Raw genomic sequence first — 24600 nt, forward strand, 5'->3', positions numbered from 1 at the left:
TTTTTTTTTTAAATAGTAGTTCAGAGGTAGCATGCCCTTAAGTTCAATCCTCAAAAAAGAAAAAGAAAAAAAAAAAAAAGAAAAAGAAAACCTGAATTTGTCACTTCCAGCTTACAGATTTCTTAATAGCACTCCAGAGCCTAAAGGATAAAGTTCAAGCTCCTCAGTGAGAAAGACATGGACATAGCACACATCTATAAACCCAGAATGATCACAGGCTCATAGACAGCCCAGGCAACTTAGTGAGACTTTGCTTCAAAATAAAAATTAAAAGTGTTGATAGTGTGGCTTGGAGATAGAATGCCCCTGGGTTCAATCCCTAGTACCAAAAATATACACACAAAAGACTCTGGCCTGACTTGCCTGCCTCCTCCAAGTCCCCTGACCCCCAGTACTGGGGATGAACCTAAATCCTCAAGTACCCTGGGCAAGTGCTCTACTGCCGTGCTACGTCATCCTCAGCCCCTTCCCTTCTTTTTTGGTTTTGGAGATTGAACCCAGGGGCATTCAACCTCTGGGCCCACCCATCCTCCCTTCTTTCCATTTTTTGTGGTAGTAGGGAGTGAAGCCAAGGGCATTCTAACTTTCAGGTAAACTCCCAGCCCTATTTATTTTTTGTAAACAGTGTCTAAGTTGCAGAGGGCCTCACTAAGTTGCTGAGGCTATAGGCTGGCGCCACACCTGGCACCCCCAGATCTTTTTAAGTTTTTATTTTGAGATAAATTCTAGCTAAATTGCTTGGGCTGTCCTCAAATATTTGATTCTATTGCTTCAGTTTCCAAAGGAGCTGGGATTACAGGTGTGTGCCATAGCAACCAGTTCCTATTGCTTTTTTCGCATTTTTGTGCATGTCAAAAACACAAATCTGCTGCCAGGTATAGTGGTGTGTATCTGTGATCCCAGTAATTGGGAGGCTGAGACAGGACAATCACAGGTTTGAGGACAGCCTCAGCAAGTAGTGAGACTCTCCAAACTAGTGAGATTGTTTTTGTTTGTTTGTTTGTTTGTTTGTTTTGGTGGTACTGGGGTTCCTGGAAACCCTTCTACCTCCGGGCTACACTCCCAGACCTATTTTATATTTTTATTTGGAAACAGAGTCTCAAGCCAGCGCGGCTGGCTTCAAACCTGCGCAATCCTCCTGTCTCCACCTCCCAAGCGGGGGCATTACAACCCTGCGCCACCATGCCCGGCTTAGTGAGACTGTTTTTTATTTTATTTTGTTTTATTTTGTTTTATTTTATTTTATTTTTGGTGGTACTGGGGTTCCTGGAAGCCCTTCTACCTCGGGGCTACACTCCCAGACCTATTTTATATTTTTGAAACAGGGTCTCTTACGCCAGCGTGGCTGGCTTCCAACCTGCGCGATCCTCCTGTCTCCGCCTCCCAAGCACAGGGATTACAAGTGCCCACCACCACGCCCGGCGTCACTCCTTTTTATTTTTGTTATAAAACAGGGTCTTACTAAGTTGCCGAGGACCAGCCTCTAACATGCAATTCTCCTGTCTCAGCCTCCCAAATCTTAGGATTACAATGTGTGCCCAGCTCCCTTTATTAATACCTTAGTACCCAACAAAGATCCTAGGACATAGTGATGTCAGTCAGTCAGTCTGTCTGTCTCTCTCTCTCTCTCTCACACACACACACACACACACACGCTTGTTGAAAAAAAATGGAGTATAGTAGATGCTGTACATTTTTGGGATTCAAGATTTAAAAGTAGGCTGCGGTGGTGCATGTTGTAATCCCAGTCCTTGGGAAGCTGGAGGACTGCAGGTTTGAGATCAGCCTCAGCAACTTAGTGAGATCCTGTTTCAAAATAAAAGGGCATCGGAGCACATGCCAGTAACCCAGTACTTGGGAGTCTGGTACAGGAGGATTACAGGTTTGAGACTAGGTGTGTGCCATGATGCCCAGTGTAGAAATTATTTTGGATGGTCGTATCCTATAAATACACATACACACAGATACTCTTTGTAGAAGTTCCCGGGGCTCCTTGCTTCATGGACCTTACTGTTTATCCTGAACTAGCTGGGGCTGGGAATCATGGCTCCTGTTGTCATGCAGCAGAGTGGTAGAAGAGGACACACACACGTCTCCATGCTCCTGCCACAGACCCTCATCCTTAAGTAATGACTTCTTTCCCTTAGGATTTGCCTTTTGGAGCCAAGAATACTGGTCTGTGGTGACACTGGGTTCGATTCAGCATGGATTGTCCTTATCTAACAATTTTTCTCTGTGTACTTTGCTGATTTTGGGAAGAGACCTCCACTGTGATTCCAGACCCAGTTTTCCCCTCACTGCTCCAGGAATGGGAGGTGGGTGTAGAGATGAACTCACTTAGCCAGAGCCAAAGGCAATCGGTACGAAGTCTTAAAAGAGACGGAGCCCAGGTTTGAGAGAGAGGAACCTGCTCTGGGAATCCCTCCCTGGAAGGACAGCTGGAGTCTGCTTTTCTTTTGCTGGCAGGTTCCTCTCATTACATAAATTCGCCCTGTCTGCTGAGATGTCCATCTCTTCATGTCTGCTAGCTGTTAGACCCTCGAGCTCAAACTGGGATGGTTCTGCGTCAATAAAAAGCTGGACCCCTCACCCTGGCTGAGTGAGGTGGTTCCTGCAATCACTGTCGGCCCCTTCTCACCCAACCTCTTCCTCCTGCCTCCAGTCACCCAGCCTAATGTGCCAGAGACAGATTCAAGGTTCCCTAACACTTTACATTCCCAAGAAAATCCCTAGAACCCTCAAACCTTCCCTTCTGTTACAGAAGATGAGGTTGGTAGCTGATCAAACCTCACTAATTTTATACTGTAATAAGCTCTGCGAATGTGTATATTCTTATTTTTTACAATCATTTCATTTTGTATTTAACATCAATGGACTGAGTCAGATTCAGAAAATAATTGTAATGTTCATATTCAATACCTTACAACGATAGAGTTTTGTATTTACATATAAATACACCAACATGATAAAAAAGAAATTATTTTGGATATTTATTTCATTTGCCTATTCTACTTTGATTAGGGTACATACAATAGGTATATCTATGTTAATAATTTGTAGCTTAATTCTGAAGGAAAAAAGGCAGGGAAATTATTTTTAAACTATGCCAAGCCAGGCATGGTGGTGCACGCTTGTAATCCCAGCATTTGGGAGGTAAGACAGGAGGATTGTGGTTTGCGGACAGCCTCAGCTACTTAGTGAGGTCCTTTGTGACTCAGTGAGACCCTATTTTAAAATAAAAAATAGGGCTAGTGGTGTAGCTTGGAGGCAGAATGCCCCTGGGTTCCATTCCCAGTATATTATACACACACACACACACACACACCAGTGCCAAAGTCCATACCTGATTTTTTAAGGATGAAAGAATGTATTCCTTTTCATAATTGGAGATTCTCTTATGAGTTTCTGGTTTATCACTAACTATGCAGATCCACAGAATAAACCAAAATATTCCAATTAGACCTTAAAATAGAAAAATAATAGTTAAATAAAATTAAAATGTATCAGCCGGGTGTGGTGGCACACACTTGTAATCCCAGTGCTTGGGGGGCTGAAACAGGAGGATCACACAGGTTCAAAGCCAGCCTCAGTTACTTAATGAGGCTCTCAGCAACTTAGACCCTGTTTTCAAATAAAGTATAAAATAGATCTGGGAGTATAGCTCCGAGGTACAAAATCCCTGGGTTCCACCCCTAGTACCACCAAAAAAAAAAAAAAAAAAAAAGTATCAACAGCAATTTTTACATTTTGAAAAAACAATGTAGTTATAAATTCAATGTGAAATGAATTTCAATTTGGATTAAATCCCAAGGTTTAATCCTCCCTCCTTCCCTCCCTTCTTTCTTTCTTTCTTTCCTTCCCTCCCTCTTTCTTTCTTTCTTTCCTATAGATTGAAACCCAGAGGCATTCTACCTCTAAGTTATATCCCTAACCTAATTTTATTTCTTATTTGGAAACAGTGTCTCACTAAGTTGCAGAGGGCCTCACTAAGTTGCCAAGGCTGGCTTTGAACCTGTAGCAGCCTCTTGAGTACCAGGATTATAAAGTTGCACGGCCACACCTGGCTCATCTTTCCCTCCTTTCTTTCTTTTTTTATGGTATTGGGGATGGAACCCAGGGGTCAGTCTTCTACCTCTAGGCTATACCCCGAGCCCTGTTTATTTATCTTTTTTTATTTGAAAACAGACTCTCGCTAAATTGCTGAAAACTTCACTATTCAATTCTTTTTTCTTTCTTTTTTTGGGGGGGATATTGGGGATTGAATTCTGGGGCATTGTACTTCCAAGCTATATCTCCAACCCAATTTTATTTTATTTTTTTGAATCAGTTCTCATTAAGTTGCTGAAGGTCTCACTACGTTTCTGGAGTTGTCCACTGAGTTGCTGAAAGCCTCACTAAGTAGCTGAGGCTGGCTTCAAACTTGTGTGATCCTCCTGTCTCAGCCTCCCAAGCGCTGGGATTACAAGCATGCGCCACCACGCCCGGTGTGAAAAAATAATTTTTAAATACACGACTGCCTGTTGGAGTCCACCAGACCAGCAGTCTTTTTATTTATTTTTATTTCTATGGTACTGACGATTGAACCCAAGAGCATTCTACTTCTGAGCATATCACACCCCAGCCCTTTGTTGTTGTTTTGGCAGGACTGGAGATGAAACCAGGGGCATTCTACCTCTGAGCTATAACCCTAGCCCTATTTATTTTTATTATTTATTTTGAAACAGGGTCTCATTAAGTTGTCGAGAGCCTCACTAAGTAGCTGAGGCTGGCTGTGAACCTGAGAGCCTCCTGTCTCAGCCTCCCAAGTACTAGGATTACAAACATGTTCCACCATGCTCAGCTTTTATTTTTTATTTGAGAAAATGAGGGTGTCACTAGGTTGCTAAAAGTTTCACTACGTTGCTGAGGTTGTCCTCCAACCTGTGATCTACCCATCTCAGCCTTCCAGGTACTGGGATTATAGAAATGTGCTACCACACCCAACTCCAGACAAATCTCTCTGAAAATATATTTCTATAATCTATTTCCATAGGAGCCTGACTTGTTTGATTTTGTTGTTGTTGTTGTACTGAGGATTGAACCCAAGGGCATTCTACCTCTGAGATATACCCCTAGTCCTATTTTAGTTTTTATTTTGAAACAGGGTCTCATTAAGTTGTGGAAGGCCTTGCTAAATTCCTGAGCTGGGCTTCAAACCTGCTATCCTCCTATCTCAAGCCTCCCAAGTACTGAGATTATAAGTATATACCACCATGCCTAGCTGAATTTTTTTGATTACACATATATTTCCTGTTTGAAATCTCTATGTGAAAATTTAGCATGAAAATTTGTATAATATTGCTAATGAATTTGAGATATGAAATACCCTAGGACTAAATAAAACGAAAAAAAGATTAAAAGTACCAAGTGAGAACACCTTACTTTGCTTGAAAATAAACATATATTCAAGCACACTTTTTTAATACTCAAGAGAGTAACTTTTTTGTGTGTGTGTGTGCTGGGGGGATTGAACCCAGGGACATTCTACTTCTGAGCTATACCCCAGTCCTACTTTTTATTCTTTATTTGGAAACAAGGTCTCACTAAGTTGTAGGTGGCCTCACTAAGTTGTGGAGGCTGTCCACAAATCGCAATCCTCCTGAGTCAGTCTCCCAAGTACTGGGATTACAAGCATGTGCCACCATGCTGGGCCTCATAGTAACTTTGTGTGAGTGTGTGTGTTTTACTAGGGATTGAACTCAGAGGCATTCTACATCTGAGCTACACCCCCAGCCCTATTAAATAATTTTTTAATTTTTATTTTGAAACAGGGTCTCACTAAGTTAGTACACGCAGACCTCAAACCTGTGATACTTCTGTCTCAGCCTCCCAAGTACTGGGCTGACCAGTATGTGCCACTGTGCCCAGCTCTTGAGAGGAACTTTTGATAGTATGACACTGAAATTTAGGGTTTAAGAGAAGTTTCTATTGAGAAATACTCCAAAACTATATAAGGCCAAAACTCGGATAGGTCCCTTTAACCATCTCACTTTGAAAAGCAAATTATTGCGGCTTTAGAAATTTGTAATTGCGAAGTGATTACTTCAGTGAATCAGAATATAGCTTTATTTATTTATTTATGACACTGGGGACTGAACCCAGGGGCATTCTACCTTGGAGCTACACCCTCAGCCCTATTTTATTTTTATTTAAAAACAGGGTCATGCTAGGTTGATGAGGTTGACTACTTGCTGAGACTGTCTTTCAACCTGTGATTCTCCTGTCTCAGCCTCCCAGGTATTGGGATTACATGTGTGTGCTACCACACCCGGCTCAGAATATAGCTTATTTTATTTTTTAAATTTTCTGTGATACTGGATATTGAACTCAGGGGAGTTCTACCTTCAAGATACATGCCAAACCTGATTTTATCTTGTATTTTGAAATAGGATCTCGTCAATTTGCTGAGGCTAGCCTCAAACTTGTGATCCTCCTGTCTCAGCCTCCCAAGTACTGGGATTACAAGCGTCTGCCACTACACCCAGCTAGAATATAGCTTTTAAACTAATTATTAGGCTATTATTGTTTTTTATTTGTTACATTATAATTTAGGTTAAATTTTTTTCCTTACTGGTGACTGAACCTTGGGCTTCATGGATGCTAGTCAAATGCTCCATTACTGAACTATATCCCTGAGTGACATCCCCAGCTCCTTAAAAAAAGTTTTGGTTTTTTGGAGACTGAGCCTCAGCAACTTGTAAGGCCCTCCAGAACTTAGTGAGACCCTGTTTCAAAATAAAGAATGAAAAATAGGGATGGGGGTATAGCTTGAAGGTAGAATGCCCCTGGGTTTAATCACCAGTACTGCAAAAAAAAAAAAAAAAGTTGTGTTTTTTCTTCAGTGTGGTACTGCGGACTTTCTACATCTAAGCTATGCCTCAACCCTTTACATCTTTTTTTTGAAGCAGGATCTTGCTAAGTTGTTGAGAGTCTCACTAAATTGCTGAGGCTGGCTTTGAACCTGTGGTTCTCCTGTTTCTGCCTCCCAGTATTGAGATTATAGGGATGTGTCACCACATCTGGCTCCCAACCTCTATTTTTTTTATTTATTTATTTATTTATTTATTTATTTATTTATTTATTTATTTATTTATTTTGGTGGCACTGGGGTTCCTGGAAACCTTTCTACTTCCGGGCTACACTCCCAGACCTATTTTTATACTTTTTTAAAATTTGGAAACAGGGTCTCTTAAGCCAGCACGGCTGGCTTCGAACCTGCGTGATCCTCCTGTCTCCGCCTCCCAAGAGCGGGGATTACAAGCGTGCACCGCCACGCCTGGCCCAACCTCTATTTATTTTTATTTTGAGACACTGTTTCAGACTAGGATTTGCCTAGGCTGAACTCAAACTTCTGGTCCTCCTGCATCAGCCTTCCAAGTGGCTGGAATTAGCTACTGTACCTAGAGGTTAAACTCGTAAACTTACCAAAAAGGTAGAAGACGTAAGTCCAGTTCATATAGTAGCAAATTATTCCAGAGAGAGGAAGTGAAATTACTGTTCCAAGCTGTGCTCCTAGAACAACACAGAAGACTTTATAAGCTTTGGAGAGAGATGAAGTAAGGGACAGATCTACTGTCCAAAGAGGGTGGGGAACAGATGATAAGGAATAGGAAGAAGACTAAAATCTGAAGGAGTTCAATTAGTCACATGTAAATATACACAATCTACTCTTTTAAAAGATTATTTTCTAGCTAGGTGTGGTGGCACACACCTGTCATCCCAGTACTTGGGAGGCTGAGACTGGAGGATTGCTGTTTTGAAGCCAATCTCAATAACTTAGCGAGGCAACCTAGTGAGACCCTGTTTCCAAATTAAAAAATAAAATAGGGCTAGGGGTATAGCTTGGAGGTAGGATGATCCTGGTTCAACCCCCAGGAAATAAAACATGCATGCACATGCACACAGACACAGACACACACACAATCAATTTCTATAAACTATAATATGTCAAATATATAATTACTATGTAGTTAAATTAGTAACAACTATGTAGCTATTGATGAATTAGAACTCATCAATTAATAGAAGACTCATTACAATATGGCAGAGTTGATGTCCCATGTGTTAGAAATCCAGGTGTTTGGGAATTTCCATGGTCTCTCTTTTTTTTTTTTTTTTGGTGGTACTGGGGTTCCTGGAAGCCCTTCTACCTCGGGGCTACACTCCCAGACCTATTTTTACATTTTCATTTTGGAAACAGGGTCTCCTAAGCCAGCGCGCGGCTGGCTTCGAACCTGCGCGATCCTCCTGTCTCCGCCTCCCAAGCGTGGGGATTACAAACGTGCGCCACCACGCCCGGCTTTCATGGTCTCTAAGACTGATGAATGCAGTTTACTACATACAGTGTGTTTGCTTAAATAAGAATAAAGCTTATATTACAAACAACTGTTTCAGGTAACAAATAATAAAAATAATTTTAACCATCAAATATAAGACATTTTAGTAAATGTAGTGAGAGCTATAATGAGGAACTGGATATAATTTCTGGGCTCCAATTTCAGTCTGAGGTTGAAGATAAATATGTTACATGTTCAGTGCTTTAGAGTGGTGTGGGGTTCAAACATGGGAGACACTGTTTCTGACCCCGGAGGTGAGGAAGAGAGGTGAGGTAGCTGGCAGGATGTGCTAAGGTGAGAAGGTGGGAAGCAGGAGTGGCCTGGGAACACCACGGTGCAGAAAAGGAACAGAAAAGAGGCTGACGCTTACTGAGCACCTACCTCCACACCAGGCACTGTGTGCCAGGGTCTGGGCTAGCTATGATGAAGCGCTAGACACTATAAAAATCTTGACCCTTAGGATGTGGACTTCATGCAATAGGGAAAGGGAACCAAAGACCTTATCATCAGGTTTCTTATGTCAGTCACTATGGCCACAAGAATGATCTTTACATGTAAATTGAATCTTGACCTCAACTTGATTAAAGCCCTCTAACATCTCCCCATTGTATATTCCTGTCTCCTGTGAGCACTGGCATGATGCGGCTCTCGTCCACGCCTTTATGCCACCATTCTCCTCTCTTCACTGTCTCAGCCACATGGAGCTTTTCCTCTTCTTTGCACTCTGATGCTGTTTCCTGGATGCTCTTCTCTCTGCAACTTTTCTTACACTTCATATTTCAGCTTAAAAGTTGTGACAGACAGGCTTTTCTGTACCACTGTATTTAAAACCAGTCAGGCTGGGTGTGGTGGTGATGCCTGTAATCCTAGTACTTGGAAGGCTGAGTCAGGAGGACTGCAGGTTCAAAGCCAGCCTCAGAAACTTAGTGAGGCTTTCAGCAACCTAGCGAGATCCTGTTTCCAAATAAGAAATAAAAAAACAAAAACAAACCAACCTGGGAATATAGTTTGGAGGTAGAATGTTTCTGAGTTCAATCCCCAGTACCACAAACAAAATAAAAAAACAACAAAAAAACAATCAGGTAAAAAATTTTCCCTTCAGTTTATAGAATAAAAATTAGAAATTCTTATGTAATCTGGTAAGAATTACAATTCATATATATCTCATCTAAGGCTTGAAATGATGACGAATATATGTGCAGGGAAAAGATGCATAAAGAGAGGGGCTGAACATCATATGTTCATCATACAACCAAATCAGAAGTCACAAAAGGTCAAAAGCATACACTTTGACAGCTACTGCCTTTTTTTTTTTTTTGTGGTACTAAGGGTAGAACCCAGGGGTCTTCTACTTCTGGGCTAGGGGCATTTTCTGAGCCACACCCCAGCCCATGTTATTTTTTATTTGGAAACAGGGTCTTCCTAAATTGCTGAGGCTGGCCTTGACCCTGTGATCCTCCTGTTTTAGCTTCCCAAGTACTGAGATTACACCTCTGGCTCAGCTATTACCTAAAAAAAAAAAAAAAAAAGCCGGGCGTTGTAATCCCAGTACTTGGGAGGCTGAGACAGTAGGATTGTAGGTGTGAGGAGATAACCTCAGCAAGTAGTGAGACGCATGAATCTAGTGAGACCCTGTTTCCAAATAAGAAATAAAAAATCAGGCTGGCAGTATAGCTCAAAGGTAGAATGTCTCTGAGTTCAATCCCCAGTACCATACACACACACACACACACACACACACACACACACACACACACACACACACAATTTTCTGTAGCAACATTTGAAAAATAGTACTCTTTAACATAAATGATAGCAGATGGGGAAAATAGAATCAGTCAGTTAAGACACATGATTATATGTTGGTAAGCCACAAAGAACAATTAATAATAAAGTTGTACCCCTAAAAGTTTACTTTTCCCCAAAAGAGGCAGCCAATATTGTATGATTCTGGCATGCAGGAATTTTCCCCCAAGGTTTGTATATACATAAATTATAGCAAATATTTCATAAGAAGAGTTATTTTACCTGCATATGAAATACTTAGAAGCTTGCTTCTTTCAAGAGGGGGAGCCCAAGAAGACCACATGGCATGCATGGCTGGAAATGTCACACCCTGAGGAGCAGGGGAAGGATATTTCTGATGAAATGCAAGGTAGCTTTGCTCATGTTTTAAATTAAGTTGAACATTTTTTTTTTTTTTTTTGTGATACTGGGGTGGAACCCAGGGGCTTTTCTACCTCCGGGCTATTCTCCCAGACCTTTTTTATACTTTATTTGGAAACAGAATCTCACTAAGTTGCTGAGAGCCTCACAACTGAGGTTCAAAGCTGAGGCTTTGAACCTGTGTAATCCTCCTGTCTCAGCCTCCCAAACACTGAGATTACAAGCGTGTGCCACCACGCCCGGCTTTTATTCTTTATTTTGAAACAGGATCTCACTGAGTTGCAAAGGGCCTCACTAAGTAGTAACTGAGGCTGTCTGCGAACCACGATCCTCCAGTTTCAGCCTCCCAAATGCTGGGATTGCAAGCGTGCGCCACCATGCCTGGCTTATTTTTTGTTTTGAAACAAGAGATCAGTAAATTGCTGAGAGTCTCTATGTTGCTGAGGCTATCCTTGAACCTGTGACCCTTCTGTCTTAGCTTCCCCCAAACCAGAATTACAGGTGTTCACAACCACATATTTTTGTTTTGAATTTGAGTCTAGCTAGGTAGCCGAGTCTTGACAAGTTGCTGAGGCTGGACTTGAACCAGCAATTTTTCCTGTCTCAGCTTCCCAAGTACCCAAGTACACAGGTGTGCGCCACCACCCCTGGCTGCAGCTGACTCTTCCATAAATCAAAACAGGAAGGAATACCAATGGAAGACAAAGATGGTTTTTAGGCTCAATGCAGATCAACAGGAATCTGTATAGGGATATCTGGGGATGAATCATTATAGAATAAAATTCAAGGTGTTTAGAAAGACCCACAGAGATTATGTTGTGAAAAACTTTATTATAAAACCCTTGGGACAATATAGTTTATTTATGATAAATCAGTAAGGATGAAAGATGCAGATCTAAGCTGATGGATGAGGTCTGTGAAACATATTGAAGGAGGAGAAAAACTGAGAGATCCTGAAAGAAGTACAATTTAAATTATTATTATTTTTTAATACTGGTGATGGAACCCAGGGGCATTCTACCTCCAAGCTACACCCCTTGGTCCTATTTTTTTAGTCTTTAAAATTTTTTTTTTGAAACATGTCTTACTGAGTTGCAGAGGGCCTTGCTAAGTAGCTGAGGCTGTCCAAGCACCTCGATCCTCTGGTCTCCACCCTCCCAAATGCTGGGATTACAAACGTGCGCCACCACGGATGGCCAATTTAAATTCTTTTTATAAATAAAATAGTCACTTGAAGTAGCAGCAGTAACACAAGCAATATGGTATAATATTAAATGAATAGCATATACAGTCAGGAAGCTAAAATATGAAAATATTTGGATAAGAGGAAATATATTATAAATAAATATATTTTGCTTGAGTAAGGGGAAGAAAAACCTGGTAATATAAGGGTAATTTTTTTTTTTTTTTGGTGGTACTAGGGTTCCTGGAAACCCTTCTACCTCCGGGCTATACTCCCAGACCTATTTTTATACTTTTTTATTTGGAAATAGGGTTTCTTAAACCAGTGTAGCTGGCTTCGAACCTGCACGATCCTCCTGTCTCCGCCTTCCAAACTCGGGGATTACAAGTGTGCGCCACCATGCCCGGCTATAAGGGTAATTTTTATTTTGTCGTCAGGAAAAAGTTAGTTAATAGACCTCTATTGCCAGGCGTGGTGGTGCATGCTTGTATTCCCACATTTGGGAGGCTGAGACCAGAGGACTGTGGTTTGCAGACAGCCTCAGCTACTTAGTGAGGCCCTTTGCAAAACTCAGTGAGAACCTGTTTCAAAATAAAGAATAAAAAATAGGGCAGGGGGTGTAGCTTGGAGGTCGAATGCCCCTGGGTTCCATCCCCAGACCTGCCCAGAAAAAAAAAAAAAAATTGACCTCTATTGATAAAGACAAAATAAGAACATAAGGAGGAATAATAAAACTTTATATTTAAATAGTACTGGGCAGCCAGGCGTGGTGGTGCACGCTTGTAATTCCCGCTCTTGGGAGGCAGAGACAGGAGGATTGCACAGGTTCGAAGTCAGCTGCACTGGTTTAAGAGATCCTGTTTCCAAATTAAAAAAAAAAAAAAGTAGCCGGGCGTGGTGGCGCCGGCTTGTAATCCCAGCTCTTGGGAGGCGGAGACAGGAGGATTGCGCTGGTTCCAAGCCAAACTCGCTGGTTTAAGAGACCCTGTTTCCAAATTTAAAAATATAAAATAGGTCTGGGAGTGCAGCCTGGAGGTAGAAGGGTTTCCAGGAACCCCAGTACCACCAAAAAAAAAAAAAAAAAAAAAAAAAAAAAAAAAAAAGGATAAAATATGTCTGGGAGTGTAGCCCTGAGGTAGAAGGGTTTCCAGGAACCCCCAGTACCACACACACACACACAAATAGTACTGGGCAGACAGGTGTGGTGGTGCACATGCCTGTAATCTTAGCACTTGGGAGGCTGAGACATGAAGTCGACAAGTTTGAGGCCAGCCTCAGGAATTTAATGAGACTCTGTTTCAAAATAAAAAATAAACCAGGCGTGTTGGTGCATGCTTGTAATCCCAGTACTTGGGAGACTGAGACGGTAGAATTGTAGGTTCACAGCTAGCCTCAGCGACTTAGTGAGGCCTTCTGAAACTTAGTGAAATCCTGTTTCAAAGTAAAAGAATAAACAAATAGGGCTAGGGGTATATCTTGGAGGTAGAATACCCCTACGTTCTATTCTAGTACCACAAAGCACAAAACAAAAACAAAACAAAACAACAACAACAAAAAATAGGGCTGAGGGTGTAGCTTGGAGGTAGACTGCCCCTGGGTGCCATTCCCAGCACCAAAATAAATAAATAAATAGTACTTGGGAATTTCTAATGCACTTTAGTAAACATCACCATAAACTCTACATCTATCCTGTGCCTGAAGATGGCAGGTATTTTAGTAATAAAATTTAAAATGATGGAACTGAGCTGGGTGTGGTTGTACATGCCTGTAATCCCAGTACTTGGGAGGCTGAGACAGGAGGATCATAGGTTGGAGGGCAGCCTCGGCAAGTAGTGAGACTATAATCAACCCTAGCAAGGCCCTGTTTGCAAATAAGAAATAAAATCAGCCTGGGGTATAGCTTGAAGGTAGAACAGAATACCTCTGGGTTCATTCCCTAGTAACACACACACACACACACACACACACACACACACACACACACACACGCACACACACACACAGAAAAAAAGAAAGTGGAACTGAGCCCAGTGTTTGGGAGGCAGAGGCAGGAAGATTGTATGTTATAGGCCAGTCTCTGCTATTTAGGCCCTCAGCCACTCAATGAGAACTTGTTTAAAAATAAATAGGACTAGGGGTATAACTTGGAGGTAGAATGCCCCTGGGTTCATTTCTTCTCCCAAGTACTGGGATTACAGGTATGTGCCACAGTGCCTAGCTTCCCCAAGGCTTTGATGTTATATACTATTAGTAGAGTTTCCCAAATCTAATACTGTATGTGTGTGTTTTACTAGGGACTGAACCCAGGAGCACTTACTATTGAGCTATAAAATAGCCTTTGTCTTTTAAATCCAGCCCTTTTAATTTTGAGCAGGGTCTCATTAGCTTGCTGAGGTTGGCCTTGAACTTGTGATCCTTCTGACTCAGCTTCCTAAATTGCTGAGATTACAGGTGTGTACCATCACACCTAGCCAAACTCTGATTTTCTGACTCCAGTCCACTGTTTTTCCAACATAGCATGATACAATGCTATCTAACATAACCTTCAGGTTATATACCAGACCTAGAGGCCATCACCTTGCTTGGGCTAAAAGAAATGCAAGATAGCTGGGCAGGATCACAGGTTTGAGGATAGCCTCAGCAAGTAGTGAGACTCTCATCAACTAGTGAGATCCTGTTTCAAAATAAAAATAAAATAGGGCTGGTGGTGTAGCCCAGAGGTAGAATGACCCTGAGTTCAATTCCCAGTACTACAAAAAATAAAAAAAAAAAAGGAAAAAGAAAAAAAGCAAGATGGCAAAATAAATCTGTGTGTTGGGTTTCACAGGTAGACATTCAAAGCTACAAAGATTTATTATTTAAAGATCTAGGTTTATAAAAACCTATTATTTAAAGATTGAGGTTTATAAAAGTGGAGAAGAAAAGAAAGATAGGAATTAAAAAAAAATTTTTTTTTTTTTTGGTGTTACTGGGGTTCCTAAAAGCCCTTCTACCTCCGGGCTACACTCCCAGACCTATTTTATACTTTTTTATTTTTGGAAACAGGGTCTCTTAAGCCAGCGGGGCTGGCTTCTAACCAGCAAGATCCTTCTGTCTCCGCCTCCCAAGCGCTGGGATTACAAGCGTGCACCACCACACCCGGCTAGGAATTAAAAATTTCAAAAATGGGCCTGAGGTCGCTGGGCATGGTGGCGCATGCTTGTCAATGGTCAAATGTTTTCTCTCATATGTGGAAGTTAGAGAGAAAATTTTAAAAAAAAGGGACTTAGATGATTGAGAAGAGTAGAATATGGTTCCACCCTCAGTACCACAGAAGAAGAAGAAGAAGAAGAAGAAGAAGAAGAAGAAGAAGAAGAAGAAGAAGAAGAAGAAGAAGAGTAGAACAGAGGAAGAGGGGAAAGAGAGGTGGAGAGGGGAAAAAGAAGAACTGAAGAAAGCCATGTGTGGTGGCACACCTTAAATCTCAATACTGGCGTAGTGATGCACGCTTGTAATCCCTGCACTTGGGAGGCGGAGACAAGTTCGAAGCCAGCTGCGAGTGCTGGCTCAACCCTGTTTCCAAATACAAAAGTATAAAAATAGGTCTGGGAGTGTAGCCCAGAGGTAGAAGGGTTTCCAGGAACTCCAGTACCACCAAAAAAACCAAAACAAACAAACAAAAAAATCTAAATACTGGAGAGGCTGGGACAGAGGGATCACATAGCCAGCCTCAGCTACTTAGTGAGGTCCTCTGGAACTTAGTGAGACCTTGTTTCAAAATAAAGAATAAAAAAGAGGTCTGGGGGTGTAGCTAGGAGGTAGAATGCCCTTGTGTACTGGGTTCAATCCCCAGTACCACAAAAAAAAAAAAAAAAAAGAAAGAAAGAACTGAAGAACCAATTCAGATTGTGCCCAAGTATGAAGAAGGCGTCTCTGCCAATCTCGCTATTATGTGAGGAGTGGGTAGAGAGTCGGACCTGAAGGGAAGTACACCAAGACCTCTGTGCATGTTTGTATGAATTTGAACCTCATTATAATCTGTAATTACAATGCACTAATAAAAGTATAAAAATATTGAACTAAGCAGTATATGAATATTTAAAAAAATAAAATACAAGCTTTATTAAATGATTCCAAATAATCAGACCATCAGATTAATTACCTCCATTCCCATTATAAAACATCCAGAATAATGCTTATTGCCTATGAATGTTTATAAGTAGGCTGTAGCACAGTATACCTGCACATTTATACTTTTCCAGTTGTGTTACGATTGCCAATTATGTGACAGGCACTCTTTTGGGAGCTGGGGATATATCAGCCAATAAAGCAGACAAAATTCCTGTCCTTGTGAAACTTAAATAAATATAAATTGCTTTAGTTTCACAGATTATTAATATGTTAATAGGTGATTTAACTTTTATGTGCTTTTATATTATGTTTTTGTAATTTTATATACTTATAAAAAGATATTTTTACTATTATAAATAAAATTAACATAAAAAAATAGCCAGGCATGGTGGCACACGCTTGTAATCCCAATACTTGGGAGGCCAAGACAGGATAATCGCAGGTTCATGGCCAGCCTCAGCAATTTGTGAGGCCCTCTGCAACTTAGTGAAACCCTGTGTCAAAATAAGGAATAAAAAAAAAAAATCAGGTTATGGGTGGAGCTCAGCGGTAGAATACCTCTAGTTCAATCCCTAGTACTACCAAAACAAAAACAAAAAACAAAAAGCCAGACCGGGCGTGGTGGCACAGGCTTGTAATCCCCGTGCTTGTGAGGCGGAGACAGGAGGATCGCGTAGGTTCGAAGCCAGCCTCACTGGCTTAAGAGACCGTTTCCAAATAAAAATATAAAAAATAGGTCTGGGAGCGAAGCCTGGAGAAGGGTTCCATTCCCAGTACCACACACACATACAAAATAATAAATTATTCTAAATTAGAAGACCAGAAAATAAAAGTACAAGTGAAAAGATGAAGTTTCATGAAAAACAACAAATTCACAAGTAAAGTAAAACAACTCAACAGTGTATTGTGTGAGATGTGGCACAAGAGGTAAGGATGGCCTCTCCTACCGGCTGTAACAGTGGCTATAAATTCTCCCCTAGAAACCATTTTCTCTGGTCTTTGAGTAAGGTTCCTAATTTCAGGGTACACACCCCAACAACCTTATCTGCTCAGGTTCTTTTCTAGTTAATTTTTGTTTTAATCTGTTATCATTCAGTGTTACTTTTTGGTTTATATTTATACCAAAGAATGATGTCTTTTTTCTTTTCTTTTGTGGTGCTGGGGATCAAACTCAGGAGCGTTCTGCCTTCAAGCTACACCCACAGCCCTGTTTTATTTTTTATTTGGGAACAGAGTCCTGCTAGGTTGCTGAGGCTGGTCTCCAATCTGTGATCCTCCAGTCTCAGCCTTCTAAGTACTGGGATTACAGGTGTGTACACCACACCCAGCTAAGAGTGATATCTTTAAGAAGAGGAGGTAGAGATACACATGGGGCAAAAAAATATTACAAGAGGAAAAATACCCTACCTCTCCTAGTCCTTCCAGTGCTCTGAGTACAATGAGGGCCACCACGCCTAAATCTGCAGCCATGGGTGTGAACAGGGTAAAAACAGAGGTGCCAAGGATCCCAAATCCCAGCAGCAGTTTTCCTCCTACTTTGCTGGCAATATATCCTCCAGGAATCTGTGTGATGATGTAACCATAAAAAAAAGAACCAAGAATCCATCCTTGAGTCTCCGCATCCCACTGGTACCTTTTACCCTGTAAAAAGGAGGGAAAAAAAAAAATCAATCCTTTCATATCTTAACTAAACAGCTCCTTTCTCTTATTGGCATGTAAATCCATATAAATGAAGTCCTGAATCACTGCTTTGGACTGCAGACCATGCAATCTTTCCAGCAGGTGGGTGAGCCACGGCAACATAGACATATGGTTTGAGAAGTGAATGGAAAAGAATGAAAAGACAAACTTTAAGAAGCCTTGCTATTTTATAGAAACAGAGTATGGGGTGGCTTTGTAACAATCCCATCAAAAGGTTTATATTAAAAAAGAATCACAGGCTTAATCTAGAAGGATGATGAGGGGGATCGCAGGTTCACGGCCAGCCTTAGATACTTAACGAGACCTTCTGCAATTTAGTGAGACCCTGTTTCAAAATAAAGAATAAGAAATAGGGCTGGGCATATAGCTCAGAGGTAGCTCTGGGTTCAATCCCCAGTAACACAGACAGACACACACATGGCTAGGGGTATAGCTTGGAGGAAGACTGTCCCTGGTTTCAATCTCTAGTACCAGAGAAACACACACACACACACACAAAAAAAAAAAGAAAGAAAAGAAAAGAAAAGAAAGAAAGACAAGAAAAGAAAAAAGAAAAAGAAAAAGAAAAGAATAAAAGAAATTGACCAGTTTTATTTTTCACCCTGCAATGAGATTACCCAAGCTCTTCTGTAACTGTAACCCTATAAATGAAACAGCTATTAGAGCCCTACAAATACTACTTAGCAATATTTAAAACAATCTAATTTTCTGATATGCCAAACAAGTTCCTCCAAATTCTTTTCAAGGATGGTATGTTTATGAAGGAAACTGAAGAACTGCTTTTCAAAAAGATCAAGATGTATGATAGCACAACAGCAGTGGCTACAGTTATAAGTTATTGTTCAACCAGATCTTGGGAGAACACAAACAGAAAGTGATTCAAAGTACACATAAAAGCACCAATAAAAGTATAAAAAATAAAGTGATATTGGTCAAGTGAAAAAACCCAAGTATTTTGTTTTCTGTCAGATGAGTAAGAACTCTCAATATTTTCATTTGGAAGTATTTTAGGATTAAGATTGTTTGCTTAAAAAAGTAACACCTACCGTTTGATTATGAGGAACTTTCACGGGAGGAGAATGCTCTGCACACTCCTTGGAGGTTCTGTTATCTGCTGAAGTTGTATTTGAATCTACCATATCCACTAACGCAACGCTCAGGTTCACACGTAATGCATAAAGAACGAAGAAACCAAAAAAGGACAGCATCGCTAAGTTGTAGCGAGCAGAGCAGCACACTGGAGCTGAAATAAAGATTGGGAGAAAGCTTTAAATAAAAGAGTAAGTTAGATAATACTGTCTAAATCATGAAAAGGGTTCTTTTTAGAAGTGCACAAATGAATAACTATGAATATTTTCTGAGGATATCCTCAGATCAAGCATATCTAAAAAGATTTATCAAAAAGAATTTGTTCCCAGTATCTGTAACTTTGATAAAAATTTAACATGTGAGAGCCTGAACTATAAGACAGTTCATCAAAACAAGGAGGTAATAGCTTTACCAACTTTTTGCTCACAAAAATATCTGTTCTAGAGTCAAACCAAACCCCTAATCCCAGTCAGATGACAAAGATACAGCCTGAGAAAAATAGGAAAGCAAGTTTGATGGCATCACTATTCATAAAAAACTACCTAAAACATGGTCAATAAACACTTGAGTATTTACAATGGCATAATATATACACTACTCATTACAGACTAGAAGCCATCTCATGGTAAATGCACCACAGAAAACCCCCAAAAAGATTATTGAAGAATTGGCACAAACCCTTTGGTGCATTTCTTACCTTGAAGAATATCCTCAGAGGCTGAGTTTAAATCAGAAGCCATGATTACTACTTAAGGCCTTGCTAAACTAGATGTCTTTAAGAATCCAGAAGCAAACTTGAGAATCTATGGCGGTTGCAGCATCTATGACAGTTGCTCAGTGGTTATCATGTTTAAAGGGCCATGGTGGGAGGGGGAGGTGCAAGTGCCAGCCAAGTGCCAGACGGCAGGGCGAGCCGGAGGAACCAGTGGAAGAGGAAGCATGCGGGAGGAGGAGTCTGACCCAATCTTTAATCGTAGGCTATGCTCATTTCTTTTTTCTTCTCTCAGTGAGTTGCAGAGCTGGAGAAGGATGGGAATCAGAAAGCTAACGAAGGGTGAAGCTCCTCTTAGTGACAAGGAGAATATGGTTAACTCGGTCTGTACACCTTTGTGTTTGTAAACACAAGTTTGTAAACCTTGAGTTTTTTTCTTTTTTTGTGTGTGTGCTAGGGATTAAACCCTGGGGCATTCTGCCTCTGAGAGCTATACCCTCAGCCCTTAGTATTTATTTATTGGGGTACTGGGGATTGAACCCAGGGGCATTCTACCTCTGAGCTATACCCCCAACCCTATTTTTTTTTTAATTCTTTATTTTGAAACAGGGTCTCACTAAGTTACAGAGGGCCTCACTAGATTGCTGACGCTGGCCTCAAACTTGTCTCAGCCTCTCAAGTACTGGGATTACAAGTGTTTATCACCAAGGACAGCTTGTGAACCTTGAGTGATAAATATCTGTTTACAAGTTGGGCACTGCAGCACATGCCTGTAGTCCCAGCTACTTGAGAGGCTGATGCAGGAGGATCACTTGAGCCCAGCAAATTGAGGCCCGCCTGGACAACAGAGCAAGACCCTTTTGTGTGTGTGTGGTACTGAGGATTCAACCCAGGGGCATTGTACCTCTGAGCTACACTCTCAGACCTATTTTAGTTTTACTTTTAAACAGGGTCTCACTAGGTTGATGAGAGTCTCACTACTTGCTGAGGCTGTTCTCAAACCTGTGATCCTCCTGTCTCAGCCTCCTGTGTACTGGTATTACAAGCATGCACCACCATGCCTGGCTGATTTTGTTTCTTAAAAAAAAAATCATCTGGGCAGGGGATATAGTTGAGTGGTAGAGCACTTGCCTAGCATGTACCAGGTCATGGGTTTGATTCCCATAAAAAAGATGTGAACACCTATTTCATTAGGTAGTGAAAAATTGAAATTAAATTTACATATAAAATTATGTGTGCTTTCATTTGGTAAAAATATAATATTTTATATGTATGTGTGTTTCATGCCTACTCAGGAATCTTATTGTTTTCATTGACTAAACTCAAGAATACATTTTTTAGAGTACAAAGGTTATGGCACAACCATACTTATGTATTAATACACTCACTTTTCTATAAGCTTTCATGCAGTTAACAATTAAAATCAGTTTTTTTCTCTATGCCAATCAACAGAAAACTTTTTATTGCATATTCTTAAATCTTTTTTTAGGGGTATAACTATTAGAACTATGGTAACACTACCATAGTTAGATCCAGATCTGTGAGAACTGTCATTTTAGGGCTCATCCATGCTGTCTCTGTTACTTGAATTTACACAAATTTGCTCTCTGCTCAGATCAAATGGGCAGCTGTCCAGTTAACAGTCTGAATACTGTCAGGCATGTTCTACAGCAGAACTCTTTTCATTTTCTTTCTTTCTCTCTTTCTTTCTTGATACTGGGGATTGAACCTGAGGGGTATTCTACATCCAAGCTACCCACCTAGCCCTATTTTATTTTTATATTTGAAACTGAGTATCACTAGGCTAATGAGAGTCTCATTACTTGCTGCAGTTGTCTTCAAATCTGTGATCCTCCTATCTCAGCCTCCCAAGTACTGGGGTTACAGGCATGCGCCACCATGTCAGGCTTAGAACACATTTTCTTTACTATTGCTTTATCCAGCAATACTAAGTGGAAGTCTGGAGGAGGGAATTATAATTCCACCAAATTGGGGTAATTAAAATAGGTTACTTCAAACCAGGTGTGGTGGTACAGGGTTGTAATCCCAGCATGTGGGAGGCAGAGACAGGAGCATCAAGGTTCACACACAGCCTCAGCTATGTAACTCAGCCCTTTGTAACTCAGTGAGACCCTGTTTCAAAATAAAGAATAAAAAATAGAGCTGGGGGTATAGCTTGGAGCAAGAAAATTTCAGATTCATGTACTGTATCTGCTTTGCCAAGGTAGTACTTAAAAAGTTGATTATATACTTCATCAAAGAGAGACAAGATGTGATTTTTGGTTTAAAGAGCATATCTGGTTGCTGTGTGGAGATTAGCAAGGGGAAAAGTGCCAGTGGGTGTGGGGATGTAGACTCAGTGCAATGGTTTGGATTTAGGATATCCCCGTAGCCCTCATGAAACAAGGCAGCAATGTTGGAAGCAGGGCTTGATTGCTAGGAAGCCCTAGGGGTGTGGCCTTGGGGATTACCTATGGTTCTCTCCTCCCTCTTTTCTCTCCCTGGCTTCTGGCCTCCATGGTGTGAGAGCCAAGCTTTGTGAACGTGCTCTTTCTCTCTCTCTTCGCTCTAAACTGCCATGTCTTGAGCTCTACAGATGCTAGTCTCACATGGACTGAACTACTAAATCTCCAAAAACTATGAGCAAATAAATCCCCCTTCCGCTAAGTTGTGTGGTCAGTGGTTTTAGATCATGGCAGTGAGAATGTTGACAAAGACCCTTAGAGAGATCATGTAGATCATGTAAAGGACTGTTATGGTCTTCCAGGTTGAGAGGCAGATGGATTAATAGGGTCAAAGAAGACAGCATGGAGATGGGCGTGATGGCGCACACTTGTAATCCCTGCACCTGGGAGGCGGAGACAGGAGGATACGCAGGTTCGAAGCCAGCCACGCTGGCTTAAGAGACCCTGTTTCCACATAAATAAGTATAAAATAGGTCTGGGAGTGTAGCCCATGGGAGTGTAGCCCAGAGGTAGAAGGGCTTCCAGGAACCCCAGTACCACCAAAAAAAACAACAAAACAAACAAACAAACAAACAAACAAAACCAGCATGAAGAGAAATGGGCAGATCTGAGATACTTTTAAAATATTTAATAGGCTATAACTAAACACTATATTTGGGAGGGATGAAGTAAGTTATTGGTTATTCTTTTACTCCAAACTATTTTGTGCTACTCTTACTTTAATGTCTTCATTCCTTTCTATTCTTACTTGCAGTTCTCTTCTTAAACTGTGTACCATTAGTTTTCCTCAAGTGATGCTTGACTTCTATGATACTTTATTATGTGAGTAAGATATGGGGCTAGAAGTCTGGGAAGTGAAAGAAAGGTGAGTAGAATGATTTCAAATTACTGGTTATATTAAAAATTCTTATTTTTATATATATTATATATAAAAAAATTCTGACCTAAAGTCAGCAACTTTACATTTTGGGGGGCACAGTCAGAAAATAGAAATCCTAAAAAAATCACAAAATATATGACTGAGATTTTAAGAAATGATGCTTAGCTTTATAAAAAATGGTTGTAATTAAGCTGGGTGTGGTGGTGCATGCTTGTAATACCATAGTGAGGCCATCCTCAACTTAGTGAGACCCTGTTTCAAAATAAAGAATTATTAGGGCTGGGAGTGTAGCTTGAAGGTAGAACGCCCCTGGGTTCCATCCCCAGTATCACAGAAAAAAGTTGCAATTATAAATCAATTTTGTCAGAAAATTATATTTCAGGAAAGTATAGTGGTAGAGCAAAATGTGTCTGTGAATTTGGGTAGTCTTTGAAATTGAGCCAACAAAAACAAGCTTGCATGAGAGATAACATGCATGGAGTATCCATCACACTGAAATCAAGTTCAAAGCAAAATCATGCTTGCATAACGAACAGAGCACCCATCAAAATAAACATCAGCTTCTAGAGTGTGCTTTAGACTCAGGAATGTGAAGTGGGTGTAACTGAAGAAGGCAGGCTAACTTGAGATTGGGAATGACCTCAGTTCTGATTTCCGCTGGCCGTGTGTCTTTGTAGAAGTTACTTGATCATTTTCAGTCTCAGGCTTTTTAGCTCTAAAATGAAGAGACCATTATCTACATCACAGGGCTACAAATGGATTCAGTGAAATGCCACAGGATGTTATAGTATACACTCAGTAAAAGTGATTTCCTTTCCTTTTTGCCCCAGAAATCTTATAGTTATCTTATAGTTATACCAATAAGATAAAAGGTTACATATAGATATGTAACAAGGGACAAAGAACGCACTTTAATCCGCTTGGGGCTAGAGGATGGTCAGGATGAAGAAAGAGTATTTGACGTCTCAGGGAGCAGGAAGTCCCTTGGCAGAGCAGAGGAAGGAGAGCAATCCCAGGAAAAGAAGAGGTACAGAAATGAGAACGGCAAGTAAAGGAAGAGCTGGAAATTCAAATGATCAGAGCCTACTAGACTAGGGACTGTAGAAACTCTGGGAATATGATTGAGTTGGATCCAGGTATTGAGTTTAGTAATATAATGGCTGATATTTACTGAGTTCTTACCATGTGCTTGGTACCAGTCTAAGTGTTTTGCCTATATTAGAATTATTACAAGATTGGTTGAGTTATTGTATGTAAAATACTTAGAATATTATTTAGCACACAGTACCCTTTCAATAACTGTGAATTGCTAATAATACTGCTTTTTTTCCTAGATACTAGAAACTGAGGCCATATGTTAGAAATTGAGATTAGTTCTTGCCTGGTGTGATGGCTCATGCTTGTAATCCCAGTACTGGGGAAGCTGAGACAAGAGGATTGCAGATTCGTGGTCAGCCTCAGAAACCTTGCGAACAACTTAGCAAGACCATTTCAAAATAAAAAATAAAATCAGCTGGAGGTGTAGCATGGAGGTAGAATGCCCAAATTCAATCCTCAGTACCACCAAAAAGAAAAAAACAAAAAAAGAAATGAAGAACTACGTGTGGTTGCGCACACTTGTAATCCCAGCATTTGGGAGGCTGAGACCGGAGGATCGAGGTTTGTGGACAGCCTCAGCTACTTAGTGAGGCCCCCTGCAACTTAGTGAGACCCTGTTTCAAAATAAAGAATAAAAAATAGGGCAGGGGTGTAGCTTGGAGGTCGAATGCCCTTGGGTTCCATCCCCAGACCCGCAAAAAAAAAAAAAAAAAAAAAAAAAAAAAAATCGAGGTTATTTCTCATTTGTGAGAAATTAGGATTTGTGGAATATGAGGTTTCCAGTGAAATAGATAGGACTTCCCAGTGGTAGACACCATACA

At 40.7% G+C, this 24600-nt stretch overlaps 1 protein-coding gene across 1 annotated transcript in view; it reads right to left on the minus strand.

Moving 5' to 3' along the window:
* Positions 1 to 24600, minus strand: part of SLC17A5 (solute carrier family 17 member 5) — a gene marked incomplete at its 5' end in the record, with an annotated part of 57849 nt that overhangs the window by 27348 nt on the left and 5901 nt on the right. Inside the window, 5 exons of the mRNA XM_080699807.1 lie at positions 3344 to 3462; positions 7465 to 7551; positions 10404 to 10491; positions 17242 to 17475; positions 18582 to 18778. Coding sequence (XP_080555933.1) covers positions 3344 to 3462; positions 7465 to 7551; positions 10404 to 10491; positions 17242 to 17475; positions 18582 to 18778 — 725 coding nt within the window. The remainder of the gene's footprint in view (positions 1 to 3343; positions 3463 to 7464; positions 7552 to 10403; positions 10492 to 17241; positions 17476 to 18581; positions 18779 to 24600) is intronic.

This window comes from Muscardinus avellanarius (assembly GCF_963383645.1).
Source record: "Muscardinus avellanarius genome assembly, chromosome: 8".
In the NCBI taxonomy this organism is placed as follows: domain Eukaryota; kingdom Metazoa; phylum Chordata; class Mammalia; order Rodentia; family Gliridae; genus Muscardinus; species Muscardinus avellanarius.